Source organism: Typopeltis vanoorti, chromosome 16 (assembly GCF_054136105.1).
Source record: "Typopeltis vanoorti isolate ZY-2024b chromosome 16, IOZ_Tvanoo_1.0, whole genome shotgun sequence".
Taxonomy (NCBI): Eukaryota; Metazoa; Arthropoda; class Arachnida; order Uropygi; family Thelyphonidae; genus Typopeltis; species Typopeltis vanoorti.
In genome coordinates this window covers 55,499,004-55,526,721 of record NC_143564.1, presented here as the reverse complement: position 1 = coordinate 55,526,721, position 27,718 = coordinate 55,499,004, and the positions used below count along the sequence as shown (strand labels likewise).

At 36.3% G+C, this 27,718-nt stretch overlaps 1 protein-coding gene across 1 annotated transcript in view; it reads left to right on the top strand.

The window, feature by feature from the left end:
* The window catches only part of LOC150098029 (uncharacterized), a 995,665-nt gene that overhangs the window by 87,016 nt on the left and 880,931 nt on the right, over nucleotides 1-27,718 (top strand). Inside the window, exon 6 of the mRNA XM_090406661.1 lies at nucleotides 18,371-18,424. Within this exon, the coding sequence (XP_090262787.1) occupies nucleotides 18,371-18,424 (54 nt within the window). The remainder of the gene's footprint in view (nucleotides 1-18,370; nucleotides 18,425-27,718) is intronic.

The window sequence follows — 27,718 nt, the reverse complement described above, 5'->3', positions numbered from 1 at the left end:
GAAAGTAGTATAAATGAGAGTTGAGAAAGTGCACTTTTAAGCTTATGGAGCATCCCAAATCCTTGAATTTCTGTAGCATGTCTTCCACAGTCATTTTATAGTTGGGGTCCTTGTGATTTCCTAAAAATTTGGTCACCACTTCTTTCAAAGCTTTTCACACTTCTTTTTCAACAGTTGCCATTTTTATTTCAAACAGTTTATCCTTCATAAGTTTCCTGATGTCCGGACCAATAAAAATGCCTTATTTCAGTTTTGCTGTAGATAATCCCAGAAATTTTGCACAGATGTATTTAAAACACTCTCCTTCTTTCGACAAAAGCCTTGACAAATTGCTTCATCAATCCCAGCTTATGTGAAGTGGGAGTAAAAGAATTTTTTCCCAAGCAACGAAAGTTTCGTGTAACACATTTTTACTTCCAGGTTCTAATGTGACTCTTTCTAGCCATTTCTAGCTCTTGATCTCAGCTGTTCCACTCGCGGCAAAGAGCACGGGTATTTGGTGTATCCTCTTTGTTGTCCCAAAATCATAGATATGACTTTAAGATCACTGCAAACTGTCCATCCATGATCATTGTACTTAAGTTTGCTGAGAATGAAGGCTCAAATGCAGAATGTGCTACTAGTACTGAAGCATACTTATTATAATTGTGAAGAAGCACAGCTTCGAGGCTTCTTTTTGAGGAATCGATAAACAACCTCCAATCGTTGACTTCATATTTTACGTTGAATTTGCTTATCAGTGGAATATCGCTACTGTAAACTAAATCACCTTCCTCTGAAAAGTAAGGAAGAAAATATCTTTCTCTGTATCTAAACCATGAGAAAGAAGTGCCAGGAGCTAACAAATTCTTTTCATTTAGTCTCGAGCCCAGCAGTTCTGCAGATTCCTTAGGAAGATCCAAATCTCTGACCAAGTCATTTAAATTGGTCTGTGAAAAAAGTTCAGGTGGGCCACTATCTTTGTATTCATCATCATTGAAATCTTCAACTTCTTCGTTTGAATTGCTGCTGAGTGGTTCTTCTAAAATTTGTGGAGGTGATGGCATGGGTATTTCAGGACCATGTTCCACTGGGCATATTGCAGATGATAAATTAGGATAGGAAATGTCTTTTTTTATTTTTCTCATTAAAACTTCAAACATTCAAAGAACAGAAGTAACAGTCATCGGTATGGTTGTGGGGTTCCCGCCATACCATGGGAATTCTGAAAAGGAAAAATTTTTGTTCTCCCTTCGACCACCTTCTAAGTTCTTTTACGCAAATGGAACATACTATATGCAGCGCCCATGGCTTATCTAAGTCACCAAGTTTCATCCCAAAATACACATAGTACACTTTTTTTCACGAAATATGTAACGTTTCTTTGTTGTTTTTTTACCACTAACTCCTTGCATATGTAGCAAAAAATGTTAGGTGAATTTTTACAACCTCTTGAAGCCATTACAAACATCACTTAAAACACAGTTAAACAAATTTTAACGAATGACATCAACACTATTACACGACACTACGTAAAAACATTAAAAAAAAAAAAACTGCAAACACATTAAATTAAATCTTCACACTAACTTAGAAAATATTCCACCTTTCAGAAATATGATAGCCTTAGTAGTCAACGACTAAAGTTCAACTAAAGAATCACAAGAAAATGTAAGTGTCTGTGACAACAGGAAAGTTATCTGTATCTTGGTGAATCAGATTCAAAGTAGCCACCTGCACTTTTATCTGCATTCCTCCCTCCCTCCCTCTCCTATCTTAAGAATGAGAAGTTTTGTGGAAATTTCTTTATTTACCATAAAAAGGCACTTCAAAAAAAAGCACTTATACAACTAATTAGCTGTAAATAAAGGAGAATGAAAATAAATATCAATGCACTGAATTTAAATCCAAATACTACTAATAAAAAAGATAACATTAGAAATTGGGTAAAATTGGAGGGTGACGGACTTTTTTTACTATTTTTTCTGAACTCGTACCTAAAAATCTATAAGAATCAATTATTACTTCTCAGACAACTTTTCCATTGCAGGCCTGTATAATCACTAGGAATTTCATAAAGTGATTAGTGGTTCTGCATCTGTGTTAAAAAGATTTTTGTTTAGAATGTTTTCTTTACTAAATAAAAAAGTATGTTAGATTTTGTCCAGTTTACCGCTACTACTCAGCAGCTGGCAGAATCTACTCACTACTAATGAGTAAATTCTGATTTGATTTTGGGTGAGTGTATTTGACAAACCCTGGCTATACTCTACCTCAAAGGAACATTGGAGGAGATAGCAGCATTTTTTTCACAGATTTAATCTGTGTATCCTGTTAAAATCGTTTTGTAAACAGTCTACCAACCAGCTAGAGTAGATTATTTCCTTCATCCCTGCCTAGTATTATAATAATCCCAAGTAAGTTATTCTTTCAGCTATCTGATTTAGGACACATTAGTAGCTGTTCTGCTGAGATAAGAATTCAAGAGCACAAAGATTAAATCACATAATTGGAAAATGATTTTATATATATATATATATATATATATATATATATATATATATATATATATATATATATATATATATATATATATGTGTGTGTGTGTGTGTGTGTGTGTGTGTGTGTGTGTGTTAAAGATACCAAGCTATTTTAAACCTGGTTTTACTCCATTTCCCAAGTAAGCAAACAGACAAATAAGTCAAGTTTGCGCCTGCAAATGTTGCAAGTCTAACTGACCCTGCACGTAGTGCACGACCAAGGCAACTCATGGTAAAAGTAAAATAAACTCTGATCACTAATCTTAATATTTACCCTTAATGCAAAGCACATCTCCAGGAGGAGATGTATGATGCTTTGTATTAAAGGCAAGGGGCCACTACCCAGACCGGTTTTGACCTTTACTGAGGTCTCATCAGTGGGAGCCAGGCTAGAAATACCAAGATTTTAGTAATACAGAGCTTATAAGTATTTTACCAGAACAAGTTACCATAAGGTGTTTTAACCTTATTAAACAAAAATCTCAGGAGGAGATATAAATGTAGAAAGTATTTTACCTTGGGTATAATAAATGTTAAAGATACCAAGCTATTTTAAACCTGGTTTTACTCCATTTCCCAAGTAAGCAAACAGACAAATAAGTCAAGTTTGCGCCTGCAAATGTTGCAAGTCTAACTGACCCTACACGTAGTGCAAGACCAAGGCAACTCATGGTAAAAGTAGAATAAGTGCTGATCACTAATCTTAATATTTACCTTATATGTGCTTTGCATTAATACTTCTATATATATATAATAATACTAATAATACTTTCTATATATATATACAGATAACCCTCGTATAATGCAAATGTTAGGTTCCACAGAAATGCTGTGTTATATAAATCACATTATGCGAGACTCAGATCACATAGAAAAAGTAGGGTTATGTTCCGAAATCGTTTTTTTTCCTTCTGAATTATATAAACAACAATGATGACATATCCAACAAAAATATATTTTTTATTTAATTCATGTAATTCATATAAGTTAAGAAAACATATAAACTATGAAACAAATACACAGTATAAAATTATAAAAATTACAAATTATACGTAAACTTCATTGCACATAATGCATAAATGTTTTGGGCAAAATAAAATAAAGTGCATATTTTAATCTTTCATAGCATGAGGATTTGAGGATCGGTTAATAAACATTGGTTTTGTCATGTAATCACCTGATGCATTACTCAAAAGAGCAGCGTAATTCTATATAGGTGCATTTTGGCATTTTTTTTCCAATAACCCAGATTCATCCGCATTTACCTGGTCTGCACTATAAATGTTTATAACCTTTGAGAGTTTTTGTTTAATAAGATTTCTATCCAAAAGAATTTTCTTTTGAGTGCAATCTTCTATCCAAATCATTAGAGAGTTCTCCATTTTTGACATTAGAATATCACGTACACGAGCAATGCGCTTTGCACTTATCATTGACCCAGCAATAAACACTTTCTCGGATTTTATGTCCAGTTTGTTTGATTGTTCGAATTGTTGATTCATTTAAAATCAAAGTCCTTGCAACAACTCCTGGTTTTTCTCCATTTTTCAACCGATCCAAGATTTTAATTTTTTTCTTCTAGAGAAATGAATTTTCTTTTCAATGTTGATTTTTCTCTTTCGTTGCAGTTTGTGGCCATTACTATAAAAATATTTTTTTTACATAAAAAAGCATTACATATTGTATGTAACTCACCAGAAAATAAAATGCTCAGCTTGAGATTAACACACTTATGATTTTTAATGCACTTCCTGGCAGAAAATGAAGACAATTTTCAACAATAAACACTTTATATGGTAAACAATTGACGTACATGTGTGCTAAAGGGTATTTCCCCTAATATAAATTCGCTACTTATAACTACATGTGGGATACGGGCAGACACAAATTTAACGAACATAAAATTTGATTTTTAAGATGCGCGGTTTAAAACATATGAAAAGATAAAAGGTTTGTCTACAATTTGTAGACCGTGTTTTTATCGAAACCTCGTTGCATAAGTACCGAACAAGGGTTACTACAATTTGTAGGCTGCTTGTATTGAAACTGCATTGTATAAGTACCACATTATACGAGGGTTACCTGTATGTGTATGTGTGTATATATATATATATATATATATTATTATTATTATTATTATTACGTGACACCTCCAGGAGTCCAAAGACTCATTGAGGGAGGGTTCCTACTCTACAACTCTGTCTCCACTACTCAATCCACCAACTACAATGAACAGTAATTACACTAATGCCATCTACTGCCATATACATCAGTAGTATATATGTGTATATATACAGGGTGTTCGGGATAAATTTGACAGTTTCGTAAGGAAAAAGAAAATCTTCTTTGTATCTATTAAATTTAATGAATTGACAAAAAACATTACAGGCAGAGTTAATTACAATACTATCAACAAGATTTACTCAAAATAACCACCATTAGCATCGATCACAGCTTCAATTCTGCTTCGGAACCTCGAACAAGCTGATGCTACAGTCTCCCTGGGAAGGGCCGCAAAAACTGTTTTAATTTTATCCATTAACTGGGCTTTTGTATTACTGGAAGTGCGATTGGTGTCTTTTTCAACTGCACCAAATACAAAATAATCCATGGGGTTAAGGTCTGGGGAGTTTGGAGGCCAAACATTTGGACTGGTGAAGTCGTAGAAATTTTCAGACAACCATTTTTGACTTTTCCCAGAGGTGTGGCAAGGGGCCGAATCCTGCTGCCATACATACGGCCTACCATTGGCTACCCTTGTTATCCAGGGCTTGACTACAGTTAGCAACTCCACGAACAAAGCCCGAATTCCAATGCCAGGGTTCTTCAACACCTGTTCCTGCAGATTTGCGAGGAATTCTGCTGTACGAACGCAATCAGATCGTCTGCTAGGGATCTTTCTTCTTGCTACATCCTCATAGTCACCATTGCAAGTCTCTAGTTCATGCCTGATTGTTTTTACTGTATTCAGGGAACATTGGGCAGCAGTCGTAATATCCTTATTTTGATGGCGGGCACGAATCATCATGATACAAGTTATTCTCTTCCATGATTCAGGTGGGTTCCAGCTATCCATCCTTTCTGACATCTTGTATATGAATGAAGAAGGGTCCAAACTTTTAAATGAAGAGAAGTGTGTGTTAATACATGTAACTTACGGAAAAATATAATTAATTATAAATATGTCAAATTTATCCCGAACACCCTGTATATATATATATTTATATTTATACACATATTACAGGGGATAAACACATAGTACAGGGGATAAAGGATTACCCATAGCCAGTCCATGATTTTGTTTGTGTATATTATCTTGAAATTTGAAGTAACCGGACCTGATGCAATGTGTAAGCAAGGCTAACATTTTTTTGGATAACTTGTCCTTGAGTAATGTTAGGACTTCATCTGTAGGGACATTAGTGAACAAAGAAGTTATGTCCAAGCTAGCCATGATGTCATTTTCATCAACTGTAATATCCTTGATGTATATTTGTTCACTAATGTCCCTACAGATGAAGTCCTAATATTCAAGATAATATATACAAACAAAATCATGGACCGGCTATGGGTAATCCTTTATCCCCTGTACTCGCAAATATTTACTTACAGGATTTTGAAACCAAGGCTATCTCTTCCTTTATTTTAACACCTAAAGTTTGGAAACGTTATGTGGATGATGTCTTCATTGTTTGGAGCCATGGACATGAATCCCTTATGGTTTTCCTCGAACATCTCAATAGCCGACATCAAAGTATTAAGTTTACTGCTGAGCTTGAAACTGATAATTCCTTGCCTTTTCTTAATGTCAAACTGACTTGCTCTTCTGGTAAACTAAAAATATCGATATATAGAAAGCCCACACATACCAACAGATATCTGCACAGTCAGTCTCATCATTTCCCTCCTCATAAGCTTGGAATAATTTCCACCTTGGGACATAGAGCCTTTTCTCTTCTTGATGACCCAAATTAACTGCTTACAGAAATAAACCATCTGAAAACTTCTTTCGAAGTTAATGGATATTCCAAGAGAATCATTGACAAATTCCTTCTTAATCTTCCTAGACATCACTCAGAAGAAACAAATAGATTCAAAGGCAATATATCTATTCCTTACATAAGTACTGTTTCACACAAATTAGTAAAAGTTCTAAGAAAATACAATATCAGAACCTTGTTCACTCCACTTCCAAAGATCCGTTCCTTAATTAGCCACCCAAAACCTTGTCATCATCAACTCAAATACTCTGGTGTATATAAAATATTATGTGACTGCGATATTCCTTATTTCGGGCAGACAGACAAATCTGTCGAAATGCGTATGGAAGAACACATGAGAGACATTACTTACAAGAGACAGCGAGCGAGTGCATTATCAAGTCATATCCTTTTCTCAGCTAATCCTAATGATGATAACCAAAGTCACAAAGTCTGCTGGGAAAAATCTACTAACATCTTTCGTTGCAGTGACGAAATAGAGAGAAAAATTGTGGAATCTAGAGAAATCATCTTCAATCCTGTTCATCTAAATAACAACTTAAGCTACAACCTCCCAGATAGTCATTCAGCTGTAATCATGTACTGGCGTTCACGTGATGCAGCAAACACACACTCTCCCAACAATGCAACAAACGAAAGAACAGCTTCCAATACAACTACAACGTTTTCATGCTAATTATGTATAAAGACTGTCTGTGTTGTTCATAGTCTTTTAACCCTCAATGTTTAGTGTTTTTTCTTTTATAATGTCACCTGAAGAAGGCTGTTACAGGCCGAAACTAGTAGTGTGTTTATATTAAAACCTTTTTACTTAAATCTCGGTTCTAGTCATTTAATTCTTCATAAAACTATATATATATAATTTTATGAAGTATATATATATATATAATATATATATATATATACTATAAAGATACTAAACTATTTTAAATGTGGTTTTAATCCATTTCCCAAGTAAGCAAACAGACAAGGAAGTCAAGTTTGCTCCTGCAAGTAGTGCAACTCTGGGTTGGGTTACCGCATGTAGTGCAAGGCTTAGGCAACTCGTGGTAAAGGTGGAATAAGCTCTGATCACTATTCTTAATATTTACCTTAATGCAAAGCACATCTCCTTGAGGAGATGTATGATGCTATGCATTAAAGGCAAGGTGGCCACTACCCAGACTGGTTTCGACCTTTATTGAGGTCTCATCAGTCGGAGCCAGGCTTAGAAATACCGAGGTTTAAGTAATACAGAGCTTATAAATATTTTACCAAAACAAGTTACCATAAGGTGCTTTGGTCTTATTAAATAAAAATCGCAGGATGAGAGATTGCTTAACGCTTGCACTACGTTGCAAGTGTTAAGCAAGACTTGCACTACTTGCAGGCGCAAACTTGATTTTCTTGTCTGTTCGCTTACTTTGGAAATGGATTAAAACCAGGTTTAAAATAGCTTGGTACCTTTAACGTATATTATATCCAAGTTAAAAAAAACTTTCTACATCTGTCTCTCATCCTGAGATTTTTATTTAATAAGGTCAAAGCACCTTATGGTAACTTGTTTTGGTAAAATATTTATAAGCTTTGTATTACTTAAACCTTGGTATTTCTAAGCCTGGCTCCCACTGATGAGACCTCAATAAAGATCGAAACCGGTCTGGGTAGTGGCCCCTTGCCTTTAATGCAAATAGTGATCAGAGCTTATTTCTGATCACTATTTGACTTTCTTGTCTGTTTGCTTACTTGGGAAATGGATTAAAACCAGGTTTAAAAGAACTTGGTATCTTTATCGTATATTATACCCAAGGTAAAAAACTTTCTACATATATATATACTAGTATATATATATATATTATCATTTTATTAGTATTATTGTAGTAGTAGTTGAATAATTTGTCCAACTCTGATTAGTAGTAGTAGTAGTAGTAGTAGTAGTAGTAATTACAGCTGGACAAATTATTCAAAATCCTACTTGCCATGGAAAATGTACTCGCCCAAGACAGCACCCCAATTTTTAATGATATGTCCCAATATATTAGGAGTTCCATAAAGTGATTAGCGGTTCTGTATCTGTAATTGTTTGGAGAACATTCCTTTTGTGTGAAAAACCATTCCAAAGGAAGTCAATAAATAATAAGAATAGGAAGAACAATAAAAACAACATTGATTTTTTAAAATATAATTTGTTATATTAATTTTTGTTTAGTAGAATGACTTTTTATATTACACATATTCTTCTGTGATATTTTAAAAGTTTAAAAAAAAATTGTTTAGAAAGTTACTTTTTTTTTTTTATTAAATAAAAGTATTCTATTTTGTCCAGACCTCATCTACTTGGCATGGTGAGTATATTTGTTGAGCCCTGGTAATAATAATAATAATAACAACAATAACAATAATAACCATGCATAATAAAAACTGATAAAGTATAGTGGTCTAGAGATTGAAACTCAGCAAATTTCAAATAAAAGATAATAAATCAACAAAACATATGGCCTCAAATCCCATGCTTTTGACACTGTTATAGAATTTTCTGGGCCAACGGCATGGGATTTGAGGCCATATGTTAACTAGGATAATTCTCTCAACTCAATTTAAATTAAATTTTTTCTGGAAACTTGTGAGACATTATTCCACCATCTGAATGTAAATCTTCAGACTTTATCCCTATAATCTGGATTCTGAAATGTAATCACATTAATAACTGTTTATTATTATTTTGAACTCTAATTGCATATTCTCTTCCTCATGAAGCCTTGCCCAAGATTCAAGTGTTATATAGCATGCATTTAAAATGCTTTTACTGTTCTTTAAACCCTCTCATATGTTATTAAAATGACCAATGAAATATTAGCTGCAATGAATCCTTTTTTACATGTATTAAACCAGTATTCATTTTAACATGTTCATCACAGATGTGATAAAGATATGATGTGCAATCATTTGGAATACATGCATGCATAATCCAAATGATTATCATAATCATTTGCATAATGTATGCTACTCAATATGTCTTTCTGAACTTGAACAAGTTTGACCATAGTAAGATCACACATCTAACTCTTGTATTTTCTGCAGAACAAAACCTTTCATTCTCTGATTTTATTATAATTATTCGGACACTTCCATGAAATTCTAGGACTTATTGTGGGATCCCCATAACCATCTGGTCCCTATCGTATATTTTATTAAATTAATTTCCTTATACTCACCCCCACCCCTTAGATGTTCCATTCTACTCATTCCTACACTAATTGCAAGCCTTTAATAATGATATTCACACTCAGTCTCTGCTACTCTTTACTGATATCTTGTGCATCTATCCTATAGTATCTGGTCAAAATATTTGTTTCTCTCACATCTCCTCTCCACCATCTTTCACACTTTATGCTTTACAAATCAGTCTACCCTCAGTATACCAAATCCGAGTTCAAATCAATCTGTCCTCATAATGAAAATTCCAGAACCTAGGAACTTCACTGATTACCTGTCTCTGAATTTCCTGTCCTACTACTTCAAAAACTCTGCTGATCTTAATATAATGGAGGTCTAATAGAGTATATGAACATATAAGAGACTTCCAGATGTCATGAAGTATGAGACCCTATTTATGGAATCACTTTCGAAGATTCCTTATATGTTCTTGAAAAGAGATTGTCTTCCACATAAGGCATTGCAGTAGAAGGCCAGTCTGTTTCATAATGTGCTGAGAAAAATGTGAGGATACTTTGCTTTTATATTCACTGTTGTTCTTATGCTCTTTATAATGGATTTTAAAACTTCTTCTAGTCTGTTTGATGTATGTTTTTCTGGTATATGGAGTAGACAAAAGACAACATTTTTTAAATGTGAATAGGTTTAAAAGACTAATAAAATGTTCTGTGTGGAGTTTTGCCCTCTATGCAGCTGAAACTTGGACACTGAAGAAAAAGAAATTAAGATTTTGGAAAGCTTTGAGATGTGGATTTGGAGGATGGAAAAAAATCAAATGAACAGATAAAATAACTAATGAAGAGGTCTTAAAAAGAGTAGTAGAAGAAGAAAGAAGTCTGTTAAGGAGGATAAAAAGAAGAAAGGGAAACTGGAGCGGACATATTCTGAAAGGGAATGGAATCATCAGAGATGCCATCGAAGGAAAAATAGATGGAAAAAGACCCACAGGAAGAGTATGGAAAACAATGCTAATTGACATGCTGAATGGAGACAAGTTCACAACCTTGAAAGAGAAGGCTCAGAACAGAGGAGAGTGGAAGTGAAAGTGTTTGCTACTAAGAGAAGAACCTGCTCAATTGCAGAATACTCAAGAAGAAGAAGAGAAGGTTTAAAAGCAGTTTTAATGTTGAATGATTTAGAAATTTATTTATCTTGAAATCTTCAAGTGTAGACATAAGGAAAGAGTATCCTTATAATCTATTTGCAATCATATAAGTTGGTTTTTCAGAGAAGCATAATTTATTCAGCATTTTTTTTTTTTTTTTTGAGTAATCATTTTTGAAGAAATTAAGCTCATTTTTCTTTTTTTTTGTTTCATCTTTGATTATTCTTGTACCATGGTTCTAAAAGGTCAGGTTAATTCTCAACTTTTTGTCAATCATAATGTAAGAAGTGGATGAAAGGAGTTGGTTTCTGGAACAGTAACTTTCTTATCCTTACCTACTCATCACGATTATTATTATTATTATTATTATTATTATTCAGGCCTCCATGGAGTCAAATGACTCATCATGGGAGGTCCTAAGAAACACAAAGTCTATCAAGACTCATCGAGGGGAGCCCCCCCCCTAAGAAACACAAAGTTTATCATACCACTCCTTGAACTCATTGACCGTTCTTACTCTCACCACTCCACCAGGCAATGCATTCCATGGTTCAACCACCCTCCATGCAAAGAAACCACTCCTCACCCTCTTGCTCACAGTTTCCTTTCATAACTTCCAGGGATGGCCTCTTGTCATCACTCCTTCCTGCTGTTCAACCAAGCGAAAGAAATCCCCAGTGTCAACCCTGTAACCACCTCTCAACAGTTTAAAAGTCTCAATCATATCATCTCTCCTTCTTCTATCCACTAAACTCTGCAGTCCACAGTCCACATCTGATCCTCATAACTATCATTGTACAGTCCTGAAACTATCTTTGTTATCCGTCTTTGTACCCTTTCCACAGTTAATTTATACCCTTCAAATCCTAGGGACCAAATCTGAGAACAATAGTCCAAGTGTGGTCTGATCAGGGTTTTATACAACGGAATGATAACTGTTTTATCTCTGCAGGTCAGTGTCCTTTTCGTTATTGCAGCAATCCTCTGTGTTACCTTCACCACCTTTTGCAATATGTCCCCTAAACTTCAGGTTTCTATCAATCATCAACCCCAGATCTCTTGTCTCCCCTACTTCCTCCAGTATAACTCCTCCCATAGAGTATGCAGTGTCCCATTGATGTTTCCCAAACCTCAAGACCTTACATTTTGCTGCATTAAACCGATACTCCCCATTCATTTGCCCATCTATCTAGCTTATTTAAATCCTCTTGCAGCTATTACTAATAATCCTTCCCAGCTTCGCATCATCCGCGAACAACTGAATATCCCTTGCAATCCACTGGCAATGTCATTGATATAAAGGTTAACAATATAGGTCCTAGTACTGAGCCCTGTGGGACCCCACTTGTAACCCTTTGCTTCCTTGAAACTGCCCCACCATACACAACTCTCTGATACCTATCAGACAGCCAATCCTGAATCCATATGACTAACCCGACATTTAATCCCATGTGCTGAAACTTAAATATCAGCTTATCATGTGGCACCCTGTCAAATGCCTTTGCTAAGTCTAAGAAAATGGCAGTATATGGCTTTCTCTCATCTACTTCTCTTGTAACTTTATCATAAAAGGCTAACATATTGCTAAAACAAGAGCACCCCTTCACAAATCCATGTTGACTCTCACAGATAACATTACCCTCATCTTCCCAATGCTGTATACGGTCCATCACTACTTTCTCCAAGATCCTACTAACTACTGATGACTCACAAACCAGTCTATAATTGGACACTTCCAGTCTGCTACTGCCCTTATGCAATGGCACTATCTTACCTTCCTTCCATTACCTGGGCACCTTTTCCGAAGCCAGACTTTCATTGAAAAGCCAGGTCAAAGGCACTGTCAGTTCCCTAGCACATTCTCTCAAAACTCGTGGTGAAATACCATCCAGTCCCACAGCTTTACTGACATCCAGAGTACTCAGTATTTGAAACACACTCTCCTCCTGTACCTCTAAACCTCGAACCAGCCCTATCCCTCTAGCATTAAAACTGACTCCTCCAGGATGAAATTCTCCAATAAAGTGGTCATTGAACAATTCTACTATGTCCTCTGCATCAGTCACTCTATTCCCATTTTTATTTTTCATCATTTCTCCTCCTACTGGCCACATATCTAAAAAATTCCCTAGGATTTTCTTTGGATCTTAGGTCTGATCTCCTCTCATATTCCAGTTTAGCCTTCCTTACCATACTAGTCACTCTTCTGTCGTGTCTTATACTCTTCATGCATCTTCTCTTCTCCCGTCTCCTTATATCTCTTCTGTAGCCTCATTTTTGCATGCAATTCCTGTTTAATATTGTTTGTCATCCATTTTACTCCAAATCGTGTCCTCATGTTCACTCGTGGTATACAACTTACCATTGCTGCTAACAAATATTCTTTCATAATTTCCCACGCACTAATGATATCCCAGCCTTCCAATTCCTCCCTCCATGAAACTTCCCCAAGTTGACGTCTTAGACTATTATAATCACCTGCCTTATAATTCCACACACGTTCCTGTCATTTTTTTAAGACTCCTGCATGTCTATTCATTTTCCAAGTCAAAACCATATGGTCACTCTCTCCAACTGGTGGGAGAGATGTCATCTCAGTTATTATCAACGCTTCTGATGCTATAACCAAATCCAAAACTCTTGAACCTCTTGTTCCCTCTATTGCCTGTTGCCTAAGACATTTATCCCTCAACAATTCTAGAAATTCCATTCCCTTATTGCTACATGCATCTTCTTCTCCCCAGTTTATACTACTGTAGTTAAAATCTCCCATAACAATCATTCTTCTTGCACTTGCCAAACTCCACTGTCTAAACATTTCCTGGTCACCACCCTCTGTACTCCTGGGTCTGTAGCAACACCCCACTAAATATCCTGTCTTGCCCACCTCTACCTCACACTATATGCTTTCAAAATCATTAGTGTCACTGCCTTCCAAAGTCTCCACTCTTAGAGGACATAGGTCATCACTTATCATAAGCAGTACTCCACCACCACACTTTCCCTTCCTATCCTGCCAAAAAATGCTGTACCCAGCGAGTTCTATTCCTGTTATTATATCCTCTTCTGTCAACCATGTCTCAGTGATCCCAATAATTTTTTGGCCAGGCTGATGCTATCTGCGCCACTAATTTCTCTCCCTTCTTCTGGATACTCCTGGCATTAGTATATAGCATATAAATGCCATTGTTTCTATACCCAGCATTATCTCCTCCTGACTCCACTGAGCTCAGTGTTACCTGATGTTGTCCCCCTTCTCCCAAGTACCCATTTACACAAGAGGCCACCCCTGCTACCATCCTCCCTGAGACACAATGACTTTTTCAGAACAGCACTCTCTCCAGATGCCTACGTCCTTCCTCATTCAAATGTAAGTGGTCTCTTGCATACAATTCCTCTCTGTCCTTAAACACACTCCAAGCATCCACATATTCAAGTCCTCTCTTATCACACATTCTAGCTATTATGTCATTCAATATTACCGCTCTTCTGCTCAGTTCTTCATTATCATACCTAGGCAACACACACACATACACTATCTTTCCTCTCTGTGTCTTCTTTTGTACCACCTCAAGCAAGAATCTCATATCTCTCGCTGCCCTATTTACACCACCACTCAAGTCATTTGTTCCCACCATCACAATCATCTCATCCGCCCTTTCATCTCTCTTAACTGCCAAAGCCACCCTTTCTATCGTTCCTCCTGGCAAACACTCCTCACGCATCCTATCTTGAACACCACGGATCATTGAGTCCCCATATATTATACCTCTTACCATTCCCTCTCTCCTATTGTTTCCATTTCCTCCTCTTCTTTCATTCCCATACCTCTCTCTCATTCTCTCTCTCCTACTGTTTTCATTTTCTTTTCTTCTAGCACTCCCATACCTCTCTCTCATTCCATTCTCTCCTCTTCTAGCACTGCCATACCTCTCTCTCTCTCTCTCTCTCTCATTCCGTCTCTCCTACTGTTTTCATTCTCTCCATCTCTAGCACTCCCATACCTCTCTCTCTCTCATTCCATCTCTCCTACTGTTTCCATTCCCTCCTCCTCTAGCACTCTCCTGCCTCTCTCTCTCTCTCATTCTGTCTCTCCTACTGTTTCCATTCTCTCCTCCTCTTTTAGCATTCCAATACCTCTCTCTCATTCCATCTCTCCTACTGTTTCCATTCTCTCCTCTTCTAGCACTTACTTACCTCTCTCTCCTGTTTCCATTATCTTCATTTCCATTTCCATATCCAATTCCATTCTCTCCTCTTTTATAATTCACAAATTTCTCTCCCCTCCTATCATTCCCAAAACTCTCTCTCTCCCCTACTCCGATTTGCCTTGCATTTATCTCTTCCATTCTTCTAATCTCATCTTTCATACTTATCATACTTCTCCCAAGACATTCCACCTCCTCTTTCAGCTCCTCTATCTCCCTCTGCAGGTCAGTCACTCTAAATCGAAATTCACTCTCCAAAACAAAACCATCTAAACTTTCACAGTCACTCATGCCATCTACACTATCAACTATTATTTTCTCATTCACATTTTTTTCTTCATTCTCTCCTATCACACTACTCGTCTTCCTATATTCATTTCCCATTCCTGGAGCAACAAGGTCGGTTATTGAGATATCTGCTGCAAAGAGATTTTGGGAATTTGCGAGACAAGATGGCCAGGATCTGGAAAGTGTCAACAAGATAATACGACAATGTATTACTCTGGGAATGATGAGAACAAACATCGACATGGTGTAGCTGTAATAATAGATGAAGAAATCAATAAATCAGTAATAAATTGGATTCCATTTTCTGAAAGGATAATGCTGTTAAAACTTAAGGGAAACCCCATTAACATAAATATCATCCAAGCTTATGCACCCACAGCTGACAAAAGTGAAGAAGATGTTGAAGAGTTTTATGAACACCTAAAAGAGATTAAAAACCTAACAAAGAGATATAAACATAGTGATGGGTGACTTCAATGCAAAAGTGGGAAGAGGGGGTGATGGAGAAATTGTTGGCGAACATGGCTTAGGCACCAGAAACGACAGAGGAGATTGCCTAGTCCAGTTCTGTCAGGAAGAAGATCAAACAATAGCAAATACCTGGTTTAAACTTCCACCTAGAAGACTGTACACTTGGAAATCGCCTCACGATAACCAACATAACATTGTCAGAAATCAAATTGATTATATACTGATAAATAAAAGATTCCACAGTAGTATAAAGAGTGCAAAGACTTATCCTGGAGCAGATATCTCATCAGACCACAATCCCATAGTTGCAGAAGTACGTCTTAGATTAAAATCAGCTAAAAAATCACAAAAGAAGATAAAGAAAATTGATGTAGAAAAACTTAAAGACCCGAACATAAATAAAAGTGCCAAGACACAGCTTAACCCGATTACAACAGATTAACATAGAAGAAAATAAAAGTGTGGAATCTCTTTGGAATAGCTTAAAGAATGCCATCGTAACAAGTATTGAAGAAGTAGGTTATGTGAATAATATAAAACAACAGGAATGGATGACAGATGAGATTCTTTCTCTTATTGATACAAGAAGAATGTACAAAAACAAAGACCTTGCCAGGTATACAGAAACACATAACATCATCAAGAAAAAAATAAAAGAAGCCAAGGAAAATTGGATGAAAAATTTATGTACTGAAATTGAACTGCTTCAGAAGAAACATGATAATTTCAATCTGTATAAGAAAATCAACGAAATTTCTGGAAAACTGAGGAAAAAGCAAATAGTGTCTCTAAGAGACGAAAATGGAAAAATAGTTCTAGAAGAAGAGAATAAAGCACAGATTTGGATAAAATATGTAACAGAACTTTTCAATGATACTAGACAGAAGCCTATAAATATAAAAGATAACATTCAAGGACCAGTAATCATGAAATGCGAAATAGAGAATGCTATACGAACAAGTAAAACAGGAAAAGCCAGTGGACCAGATGGTGTGCAAACAGAATTTTTATAATTAATAGAACCAGATAACATCAAACTTCTTGAAAAACTATTTAATAAAATATATGAAAGTGATGAATTTCCATCAGATTGGCTCAAATCTACATTTATCACTGTCCCAAAGAAACCCAAAGCAAATTCCTGTGGTGACTTCCGACTTATTAGTCTAATGAGCCAAACATTAAAAATATTTTTGAAAGTAATTCAGAATCGTATTTATAGAAAAAGTGAAGAAACTCTAAGTGAAACACAATTCGGCTTTCGGAATGGTTTTGGTACTAGAGAGGCCCTTTTCTGTACCCAAATATTGATACAAAAATGCATAGAAAAACAGAAATCTGTCTTTATGTGTTTCATAGATTTTGAAAAAGCATTCGACAAAGTCAGACACACTAACTTAATAGAAGTCCTTCAACAAATAAGGCTAGACGATCAAGACATAAGACTAATAACAAATCTGTATTGGAATCAGTCAGCTACCGTTCAATTAGACAACATTACCACCAGTGATATTAACATCAAAAGAGGCACTCCTGTTCAACATATATGCAGAGGTAATCTTTAAAAAAAGCATTGGAAGAATGTTCAGAGGGAATCACAATAAATGGAAAGATTGTTAACAACCTTCAATATGCAGATGACACTGTGCTAATTGCAGATAATATTATGGATCTCCAAAAACTCATTGACAGAGTATACATAGAAAGCCAAAGAATGGGAATAAATATAAACATCAACAAGACAAAATACATGATCATCAGCAAACATCCAGCCTCATCAATGAAACTGACACTCAATGGGAAAAATATTGATCAAGTGTCAAGATATAAATATCTTGGTTGCTGGCTCAATGAACGGTGGGATCCAGAAATAGATATAAAGACAAGGATTGAAGTTGCACGGCAGTCCTTCATGAAAATGAGAACACTATTCTGCAATAAAGACCTAAACATGGAAGTCAGATGCCGAATGCTGAAATGCTACGTGTGGTCTACTCTGCTCTATGGAGTTGAAACATGGACTTGATGGTGACAACCATCAAGAAAATCGAAGCCTTTGAGATGTGGCTATACAGAAGAATGCTAAAGATATCATGGACAGAAAAAATTACCAATGAAGATGTCTTAAAATCCATTGGCAAAGCTAAACATCTTGTACAAATAATCAAGAAATGAAAAACATCATATCTTGGCCACATCATGAGAAACAGCAAATACCAACTTCTACAAACTATTTTGGTAGGAAGAATTGATGGCAAAGGAACTAGAGGAAGAAAAAGAATATCATGGTTTGACAACATCAAGACGTGGACAGGAAAGAGCAGTGCACAACTGCTCAGATTAGCACAAGAGCGCAGTTTGTTCGCCAAGATGGTCGCTGACCTTCGATAGAAGATAGCACAATAATAAGAAGAAGATGCAAAGAGTTTGTGTTGACTATATCACTTTTGTTTTTATGTTTTGGCCATTTTAATTTGTATTATTGTATTTATTATGCTATATTTGTATTTATCATTATGAAAATCTTTTTTTTCTGTTCATTTTTCTTGTTGAGTTAATTAAAATTGAATTGTTAACCTACAGGGTGAAAAAGGATTCCAAGGAAAGCCTGGTGATAAAGGGGAAAAAGGTGAAAGAGTAGGTATTATGATAGTTACCAGCCTGCTTTCAAATATTTTAAAAGTGATTATTTTATTTTTTATTTAGACCCTTGACGTTATGAAGTCACATTCCCCTCCCCCTTTCCTGACATAATTGAATTATTTAGATTCACCATACATGCTGGTTATTTTCTGTGGAAAGTAAAAGTATGCAAGCAACTAGATGGGAAAGCATTGGATTCCCTCTTTTCCCCCTCTAGCAAACTTCTATATGGAACATTTTGAAAAACCAAGTTTTTCAACACATCCACACAAAAACCATCAGTTTTGCTGCACTGTGCTGATGATGTGTTTGCTGTTTGGCCTCATGGTCCAGACACATTTGATACATTTTTGGTACACTTAACAGCCAACATCCTAAAATAAACTTCACCCTAGAAAAAGAAAGTAACAGTAGTCTCCTCTTTTTAGATACACTAGTGATACGATTTTCCAATTGCTTATTATTCTTCTCTACCTACAAAAACCCACTCATCTTGGTAGGTATTTACATAAGCAATCACACCACCACCCTTCCCAACAGTTTCAAGGGCTGCATCATAATCTTATTCATTATGACACAGCTCTTGAAATTAAGCTAGGGACCTTTGCAACACCTCTTTAGCCAATGGCTACAGCCCATATAAAATAGATAAAATATTACATGCACTCCTGCCCCCCCATTCCTTCTACACCCAACACACTGAATCACAACAAAACTATTCCCATTCCATATGTTAAGGATACATCAGAAAAAATAGCCAAAGTTCTTTGTAAAAATGATTCATTTCTATAAATTTCATTTATGCATTCTCCTAAAGATTCATTTCTATAAATTTCATTTATGCATTCTCCTAAAGTCTAACTTGCAAGCATATGGAACTTTATACACTAGGAGTGTATAAAGTTCCATATGCTTGCAAGTTAGACTACTTTGGACAGACTGGTAGATCAGTTAACATACTCCTTGAAGAACATGAAAATTGCATCTGAGATCATCTGTATGGCAAGTTGGGATTAGCAGACCATGCTCTGGATACTCCTTCAATAGGATCGCATGGAGAAAAACATCTTTGTTACATAGAAGTTGTTACAGGTCTGAGAGGCTATTCTTAGAATAAGCATCAGCTATGAAGTGCTTTTCCAACCTCAACAAGTATGGTTGCATTAATTTACCAAAGATCTGGGAGACTATCATTTTAAGACCTAATAACCAGACCTCTCTGAATTAACTTAGTACTTATCTGACCATAGAGAGAGAGAGAGAGAGCACCACTTAAGAAACTAGGTGTCACTTACCACTTAAATTGCTTCTATAATTATTTGGTTTAGTGCTGTGTGCCTGTCACAATTTTATTATATTCTGATGATGATGCTGGGTAGAAAACTAGCAAAATATTAGTGAGTTTAATAAATATTTTTTTTTCTCGTAGTGTTAGTTATACCATTTAGCTTTATTATGGATAGCGACAACACCTAAGCCTTTCTGTATGAATGTGCAAGAGATAATTATCTCAGACAGTGTAATGGAGGAGGTTTCAGGTTTGAGAATGCTGGATGTGCTGACAGCATCAGAGAACTTGATAATAACCAAGGTAGCCACTAGTTGGAGAGAATGATCACATGGTCTTTACCTGGGAGATTGCCAGACATAGAATTATCTGTAAGAGTATATGTTGAATTAAAACAGATGATTATAACAAACTGAGTAGTGAGCTCAGTGCAAGTGCTGTGGCATAATAATTTGAAGAAGAAAAGATGTTAGCAGTGCATGGAAGATGTTCGAGCAGTTTGAAGATAGCAGCATTAGACTGTATACCTCGATTCAGAAAAATGATTTAGATAAAAGTTAGATGGGTGAACAGCATTATAAGCAGAAGGTGCATGTGCGCACGCACGCACACACACACACACACACACACACACACACAAAGTTGTGGAGAGTATATAATGAGAAATGTGATCAGCAAGCTGATGTGCAGTGCAAAGACACAGGCAAGTAGGATGACTTGTATGGTAAGGAAGGAGAAAGTTAATTATGAAATGAACTTTCATAAGGTATAAGATTTTAGAATGATTATCAAATGATGATGTTAATAAGTTCTGATGGATAGGGAGGAGGTTATTAAAGGAAACAAAAAAAAGTTGAATTGTTGATTGATCATTTTACAAGGGTGTTCCATCAGGTGGGTGCTGATATTGCAGTACCAGATGTGACATCGACTGACATGAGAATAGAGATAGATGAATTGGAGGTGCTTACTATATTTCAGAATCATAATAAAAACATGGCCATGGGATTAGATGACATGTCAGCACTTGTATTATGAGAATCTGCACAAGAGTTAGCAATTTTCTCTAACAAAGCTGATAAGAAGGGGATAAAATAGTTCCACTGTATAAAGGAGGCACCAAGACAGAGATAGTAAATTATAGGACAGCTGTATCTCAGGATTGGTAGGTATTTGTGAAGTTGGTCAGAAAATTCAGGGCTGGATAAACTGATATGGTATGGTAGAGAGTCAAGTAAATAAATTTATTCATATAACTCTCTACCAGCTTTGTTTATTCTTTTATCTGTTTCCACATTTAGTTTGCCATCTTCACTAAAAGTTGTTCCTAAATAGCTGAAATGTTCTGCTTGTTCATTTTCTATTTCATTTTCCATTCAGGATGCAGTGGAGGTTTACAGTGTCCCTGTCTGTTTTTATAGTTTTGGTCTTTTTATTGCCTATCTTCATGCCAAACTTGCTGCAGCAATTATTCAGTTCAGTAAGGAATCCTGCTCACTTGTGCTCGGCTTATTTAAAAGTATATAATCTGCATAAAGCAAAGAGCTATATAAAACAAACATCTCCAGTTTTGTTATTAGGGCTAATGTGAGTCATAATGTCATCCAATATAGATGATGAATAACAGTGGAGATAATATGCACCCTTGTCTCACATCTGATTTTACATCAAATAAACTTTCTGTACCAATGGGAAGGATGGCTAATGGAGTCAATATGAAGAAGTTATGGCAGATGTATCGAGTTATAAAATATGAAAGTTATGGATTTGTTAAGGCATTCTCTTGTTTCAGTAATCTGATTGCCTTTTATAATAAAGTAATGAGTGGGGTTGGTGAAGGAAAGGCATATACGGCCTACTGTCTCTTTTTTTTTTTTTTTAAACTAAGATAGAGATTAGCTGTCTGATAAATACCAAAGAGCTTGTATCAGAATTTACTGTTAAGAAGCAAGCAGAGGTCATAAATGGGGTTCCACATGCCTTATTACTGGGACCACTAGTGGTTAACCTTTATGTCAACTTCATATTTACTAAAACTTCAATATCCCTAGCTTGATGAGTGTTTTCTAGCATAATCCTTCCATTAATGTATCATTGGAGTATCTCAACACACCAAAGTGAATAACTTTACGTTCACTGACATTGAACTGATAGCTATTTTCACTTGCTCAAAATTCTAGCCTAGACACTCCAAGTACTGCAACTGATTACTCTGCATACATTTACATCATCAGCAAATAGCTATATACCTAGTCTAGCCATAAATACTATTACAACTTCAACAGCACATTTCTTTAATCTGTCAGTAAATATTTACAGCTTTCAGCACATACAACCCACTTGCATATATAGCAGCACTCAGTATTCAAAACCCTTTTGCCTTCACACATGCCAGAAGTCTGTGAGGCCACATATTGATGGCAGCATACACAATATCCAATGGAAACACTGCCACGACTTGCTCCAAATCTACCTTCAGGCTTGCGATGCTGGGGTGTTGTTTCTTGCAGGCACCCTCTCACTCAAGCTCTGACTGCAATTTGAAGTTCAGTGGATTCAGATCAGGACTTCAAGATGGCCAATTAGATGGCAATATGTGGTCAGGCACATTCACCTCCAACCAATGTTGTGTGGTCCTCACCTTGTGTGCAGGGATTGAGTCCTGTTGGAAGGTTCACCGCCTACAGTGAAACAAGATGTTGTTCAGGGGCCATACCACAGGTTCCAGCATGTTGTCTTGATACACTTTGGTGGAAGTTTTAACCCCTTTCTCACAAAAATGCAAATTGGATACCCCAGATACCTCCCTCCCCCTTACACCAATCCATCACTGATGATGATGACCTCTCTGAATCCTTCCAGAGGCACCAATTGGGTATATGTGACCATCTGTGGCATATACTGGATTGTTTTGGTGATTAAACAACTCTTCAATTGTGAAAATCTTCTCATCTGTAAAGAGGATATCTCTGTGACTGTTGTTTGCCTACTGCCGAAAAATTGTCTTCGAACCTCTGCTGCATAAGTTTTAGTGTTAAGAAGCCAGGCTGAATCAATGTTTTGACATAGTGTACCAAAGATTGTCTCTAACATATCACGCTTTCTCCTCTCCACTAGACTCTATAAATTGCATCTTCTCAACCTTTCTTCATACTCACATTCCAGAGACTGGAAACCACCTCAGTCAATTGCCTCTGACTTTTCCCAATACCTCTTCATACTTTTGAAAACCAGGTGACTAAATCTGTGCACAGTAGTTCATATGCATCCTAATCAAGGCCTTATACAATGCATAAGTATGAATCTCCCTACTTCTACGAGTCATTGTCCTCCATATCATTGCCAGAATTCATTTTGCTGCCCTTACAATTTTAGCAATGTGTATTCCAAATTTTAAATCTCTATCCACTATCACCCTCAAAACTCTTATTTCCTCCACCTCCTCCAATATTTTCCCACTGAGTGTATATCCCATCTTTGTTTTCTGAATTTAGTAAAACCTTATGCTTTGCAACATTGAACTGGAATCCCATCAATTTCCATACTCCCATCCATTTCCATACCCATTCACTCAGTCTATTCAAGTCCTCTTGTAAAGCCAAAAAAATCTGATCTCATTGTTCTTCCTAACTTTGCATCATCTGCAAATAACTAATTGTTCCCATTTAAATCTTCCCCAATATCAACATACAGCTTAAACAGCCTAAAAATCAGCAGACTGTCTATGGGGTTAAATAGCAATGACCCTAAAAGAGACCCTTGAGGTACACAACTAGTGACTTTCCTCTTTGATATTGTTCCATCATAGCACAGATACCTTGCTTATACCTATTAGACAACAAGTCTCCAATCCAATGCAGTGATCTAAGATCCAACCCATCTGTAAAAAGGAAATTTTTATTTTGATAGATTTTTTTTTTTTTAGGCTAAATGCAAATTCCAACACTTTTATGTGCAACAAATCTGTCTCAGTATTTCATTTTTTTAGATTTTTTTAAATTATAAAAATATGATTTATGTATGAATACAGGCAAATTCAAAGTCTGTGTGTGTCTATAGAACACAGCTGTGTGACATCGACAAAACAAAGATAAAATTTCATGATACCAACACTGCTTTGTAAGTTGAACACCACAGTCTTTTAATTTTTTTTTTAATTTCAAGTTATTTTATCACTGAATGTACACATTTTTTGAAACAGTCAACAAAATTTAAAATTATTTTAGTTCACTTTCTGTGCAGGCCAAAAAAAAATTATTTGCAGGCTGTATGTTGGACACCACTGCTGTGAACAATAATATAATCATTCAGACTGTTCTTATTTCTTGTGACCACTCACCATGTGAATTTCTCCTCATCTTTTATGTTGGAACATGATATTAGTAATCGCTAGTCCATATTTTCAACAGAACTCCAGCAGGTGCTTACCTTTATTATTAACTTTACTGTTTTCTATAAATTTTCCCAAAACATTTTTATATACTTGGTCTTCCTATACTGCTGTTTAGATCTCTAACAAGACTAACTTGTCCAATTTACCAGTTTGATGTTTGTTTGCATCATACCGTAGCTACTACTTACTTTCTTTGTTTATTTTTTTTTGTCATATTCCAACGTGCCCTCGAGGTTACAGAGGTCTGACATATGTCAGTTTACAGGCCGAAGTTAACCCTGAGAATTGCCACTCCTCAGCAGAGTGCCAACAGCATCGAATGATTAACCTCTTCCTACTACTAATTGCACTCAGACTTGCTTAACTTGCTTGAACCATTAGTAGTGGAGACTCTACCAATCGACCAACCTTTGCTGGCATCTTTGTTTATTATTGCCAGAATATAACATCTTGAAATTATTAATAGAAGGATCTTATACACATACAGTACACTCAAGTTAGCCCATTAATGCTGTACAGTGATCTCTCAATATTTTCAGGGGAAGCATTCCTTTATCCAAGTGTGTGCAAACAAAGTTTGCGCCTGAAAGTATCTTCAGGACTGGGGTAAAATGGTACAACACTGGGCAACTCCTTGCAAAATTGGAGCAAGCTACCAACACTTCTATCTCAGTATCTCCCATAATGTAAAACACATCTCCTTGCGGATATGTATAATGTTATGCATTAAGGGAAGGGCCACTACCCAGACTAGTTTCGACCTTTATTGAGGTCTCTTCAGTGGGAGCCAGGCCCAAGCAGAGATACCAGGCAGAAGCATTAGCAAGGTCATCTCCTCCTCCTCCTATAGGAGCTGCCAAACGGTGTGCCACCTTTTTATTAAATTACTCTGGATTTAGAGAAAGATGTTGAAAGTTTATTTTTCACTTGGTCCACCCCAGTCCTGAAGATACTTTCAGGCGCAAACTTTGTTTGCACACACTTGGATAAAGGATTAAACTAAATTTATTATAATCTGATCAAGTGAAAAATAAACTTTCAACATTTTTCTCTAAATCCAGAGTAATTTAATAAAAAGGTGGCACACCATTTGGCAGCTCCTATAGGAGGAGATGACCTTGCTAATGCTTCTGCCTGGTATCTCCACTTGGGCCTGGCTCCCACTGAAGAGACCTCAATAAAGGTCGAAACTAGTCTGGGTAGTGGCCCTTCCCTTAATGCATAACATTATACATATCCACAAGGAGATGTGTTTTGCATTATGGGAGATACTAAGATAGGAGTGTTGGTAGCTTGCTCCACCTTTGCAAGGAGTTGCCTGGTGTTAGACCACTTTACCCCAGTCCTGAAGATACTTTCAAGTTCAAACTTTCTTTGCACACACTTGGATAAAGGATTAAACTAAATTTATTATAGTCTGACCAAGTGAAAAATAAACTTTCAACTTCAGAGCTGTTGTTTAAGGATAATGTCTGTGAGGTTGTCCTGCTAGTTGAGATCCTGCTTTACTTGTTCTGTAGTTTTATGTTCAGTCCAGTGTGTTTTGTTTATTTTTCTTAGGCACTTACCCTCGAATGCACTTATTTTGAGTAATTTCTTCTTAGTGAGTTGGCATGACTCACTTCTATATGTTGCTTTAGGGATGATAATGGCTTTGAATAGTTTGATTTTAAGATGTTTCAAGAGTTTGTTATTGTTTCATATTTTGTTTAATTAGGTCTGATCAGGAATTTTTACAATGGAATGATAACTCTTTTATCCCCTGTTCAGCATCCTTTTGAGTATTGCAGCAATCCTCTGGGTTACCTTCACCACCTTTGCAATATGTTCCTTGAATTTCAGGTTTCTATCAATCATTATTCCCAGATCCCGTGCCTCCTCTCCACTTCCTCCATCCTCCCATTGATGTATAACAAATTTCAAGACTTTACATTTACTGAATTAAACTGAAAATCCCACTCATTTTCCTATCTTTCCAGTTTATTCAAATCCTATGGCAGGGCTACCACATCTGCACTATTACTAATAACTCTTCCCTGCTTCACATCATCTGCAAACAACTAAATATCCCCATGCAATCCTTCTGCCTCTTCGATACTGCTACCCCATACACAACTCTCCGATACCTATCAAATAGCTAATTCTGAATCCAGTTCACTATCCTGACATCTAACTCCATCTGCTGCAACTTAAATATCAGCCTTATCATGTGGTACCCTGCGAAATGCCTTTGTAAAATCAAAAAAAAAAAAAAAAGCAGAATATGCCTTTCACTCATCAACTGCTCTTGTCACTTTATTATAAAAGGCAATCATATCTAAAACAAGAGAGCCCCTTAACAATTCCATACTGACTCTCACAGATAACATTACCCTTATATGCCCAATGCTGTATATGAACCCTCACTGATTTCTCTAAAATCTGAACAAATGATGAAATACAAACTGTTTTATAGTTTTATACTTCCAGTCTGATACTACTATTATGCAATGGCACTATCTTATCATCCTTCCACATGTTGGGTACCTTTCCCATGGCCAGACTTGCATTGAAAAGCTAGGTCAATGGAGCTGTCAGTTCTTTAGCATTCTCTCAAAACCTTGGCAAAATCCCATCCAGTCCCATTACTTTATTGACAACCCGAGTACTCAATAGTGGAAACACAGTCTCTTCTGGCATTTCTAAACCTCAAACCTGCCCTATCCCTCTAATATTTAAACCTACTTCTGCAGGATGAAATACCCCAATAAAGTGTTCATTGAACAACTCCACTATATCCTCTGCATCAGTCATTCTATTCCCATTTTTATCCCACAATGTCATTCTTCCACAATCACTTCTCCTCCTACTGGCCATATAGCAAAAACATTCCTTAGGATTTTCTTCGGATTTCAGGGCCAATTGTTTCTAATTTTTCTAGTTTTGCCTTCCTTACCATACTAGTCACTCTCCTGGCCTGAGTCTTATATTCTTCTTGCATCTGATCTCCCCATCCCCTCTCCGTATATCTCTTCCATAAACTCTTGTTTACCACCAGTTGCTGTTTGATATTGTTTATCATTCACTTTACATCAAATTGTATTCTCTTCTTCACTCACGGTATACAGTTTGTTGTTGTTGCTAATAAATATTCCTTTACAAATTCCTAAGCACTGATGATATCTCACCCTTCCAATTCTTCCCTCCATGAAACTGCGCCAAGTTGATATCTAAGACTATTATAATCACTTGCCGTATAATTCCCAATACATTCCTTTCTCTTTGATACACCTGCATGTCTGTTCATCTTCCAAAACCATACGGTCAATTTCTCCAACTAGAAGCAGAGATGCCATATCAGTTATAATTAGATCTTCTGATGCTATGACCAAATCTAAAACTCTTGAGCCTTGTGTTCCTTCTACTACATGTTGTTTAAGACATTTGTCCCTCAACAATTCCAGAATTCCATTCCTTCTATTACATGCAGTTTCCTTTTCCCAGTTTATACTGCTATAGTTAAAATCTTCAATAACAGCATTCTTTTTGCACTCACCAATTTAAACTGCCTAAACATCTGCTCTTCACCCTCTATGCTCCCTGGCTTGTAGCAACACCCCCACTAAAT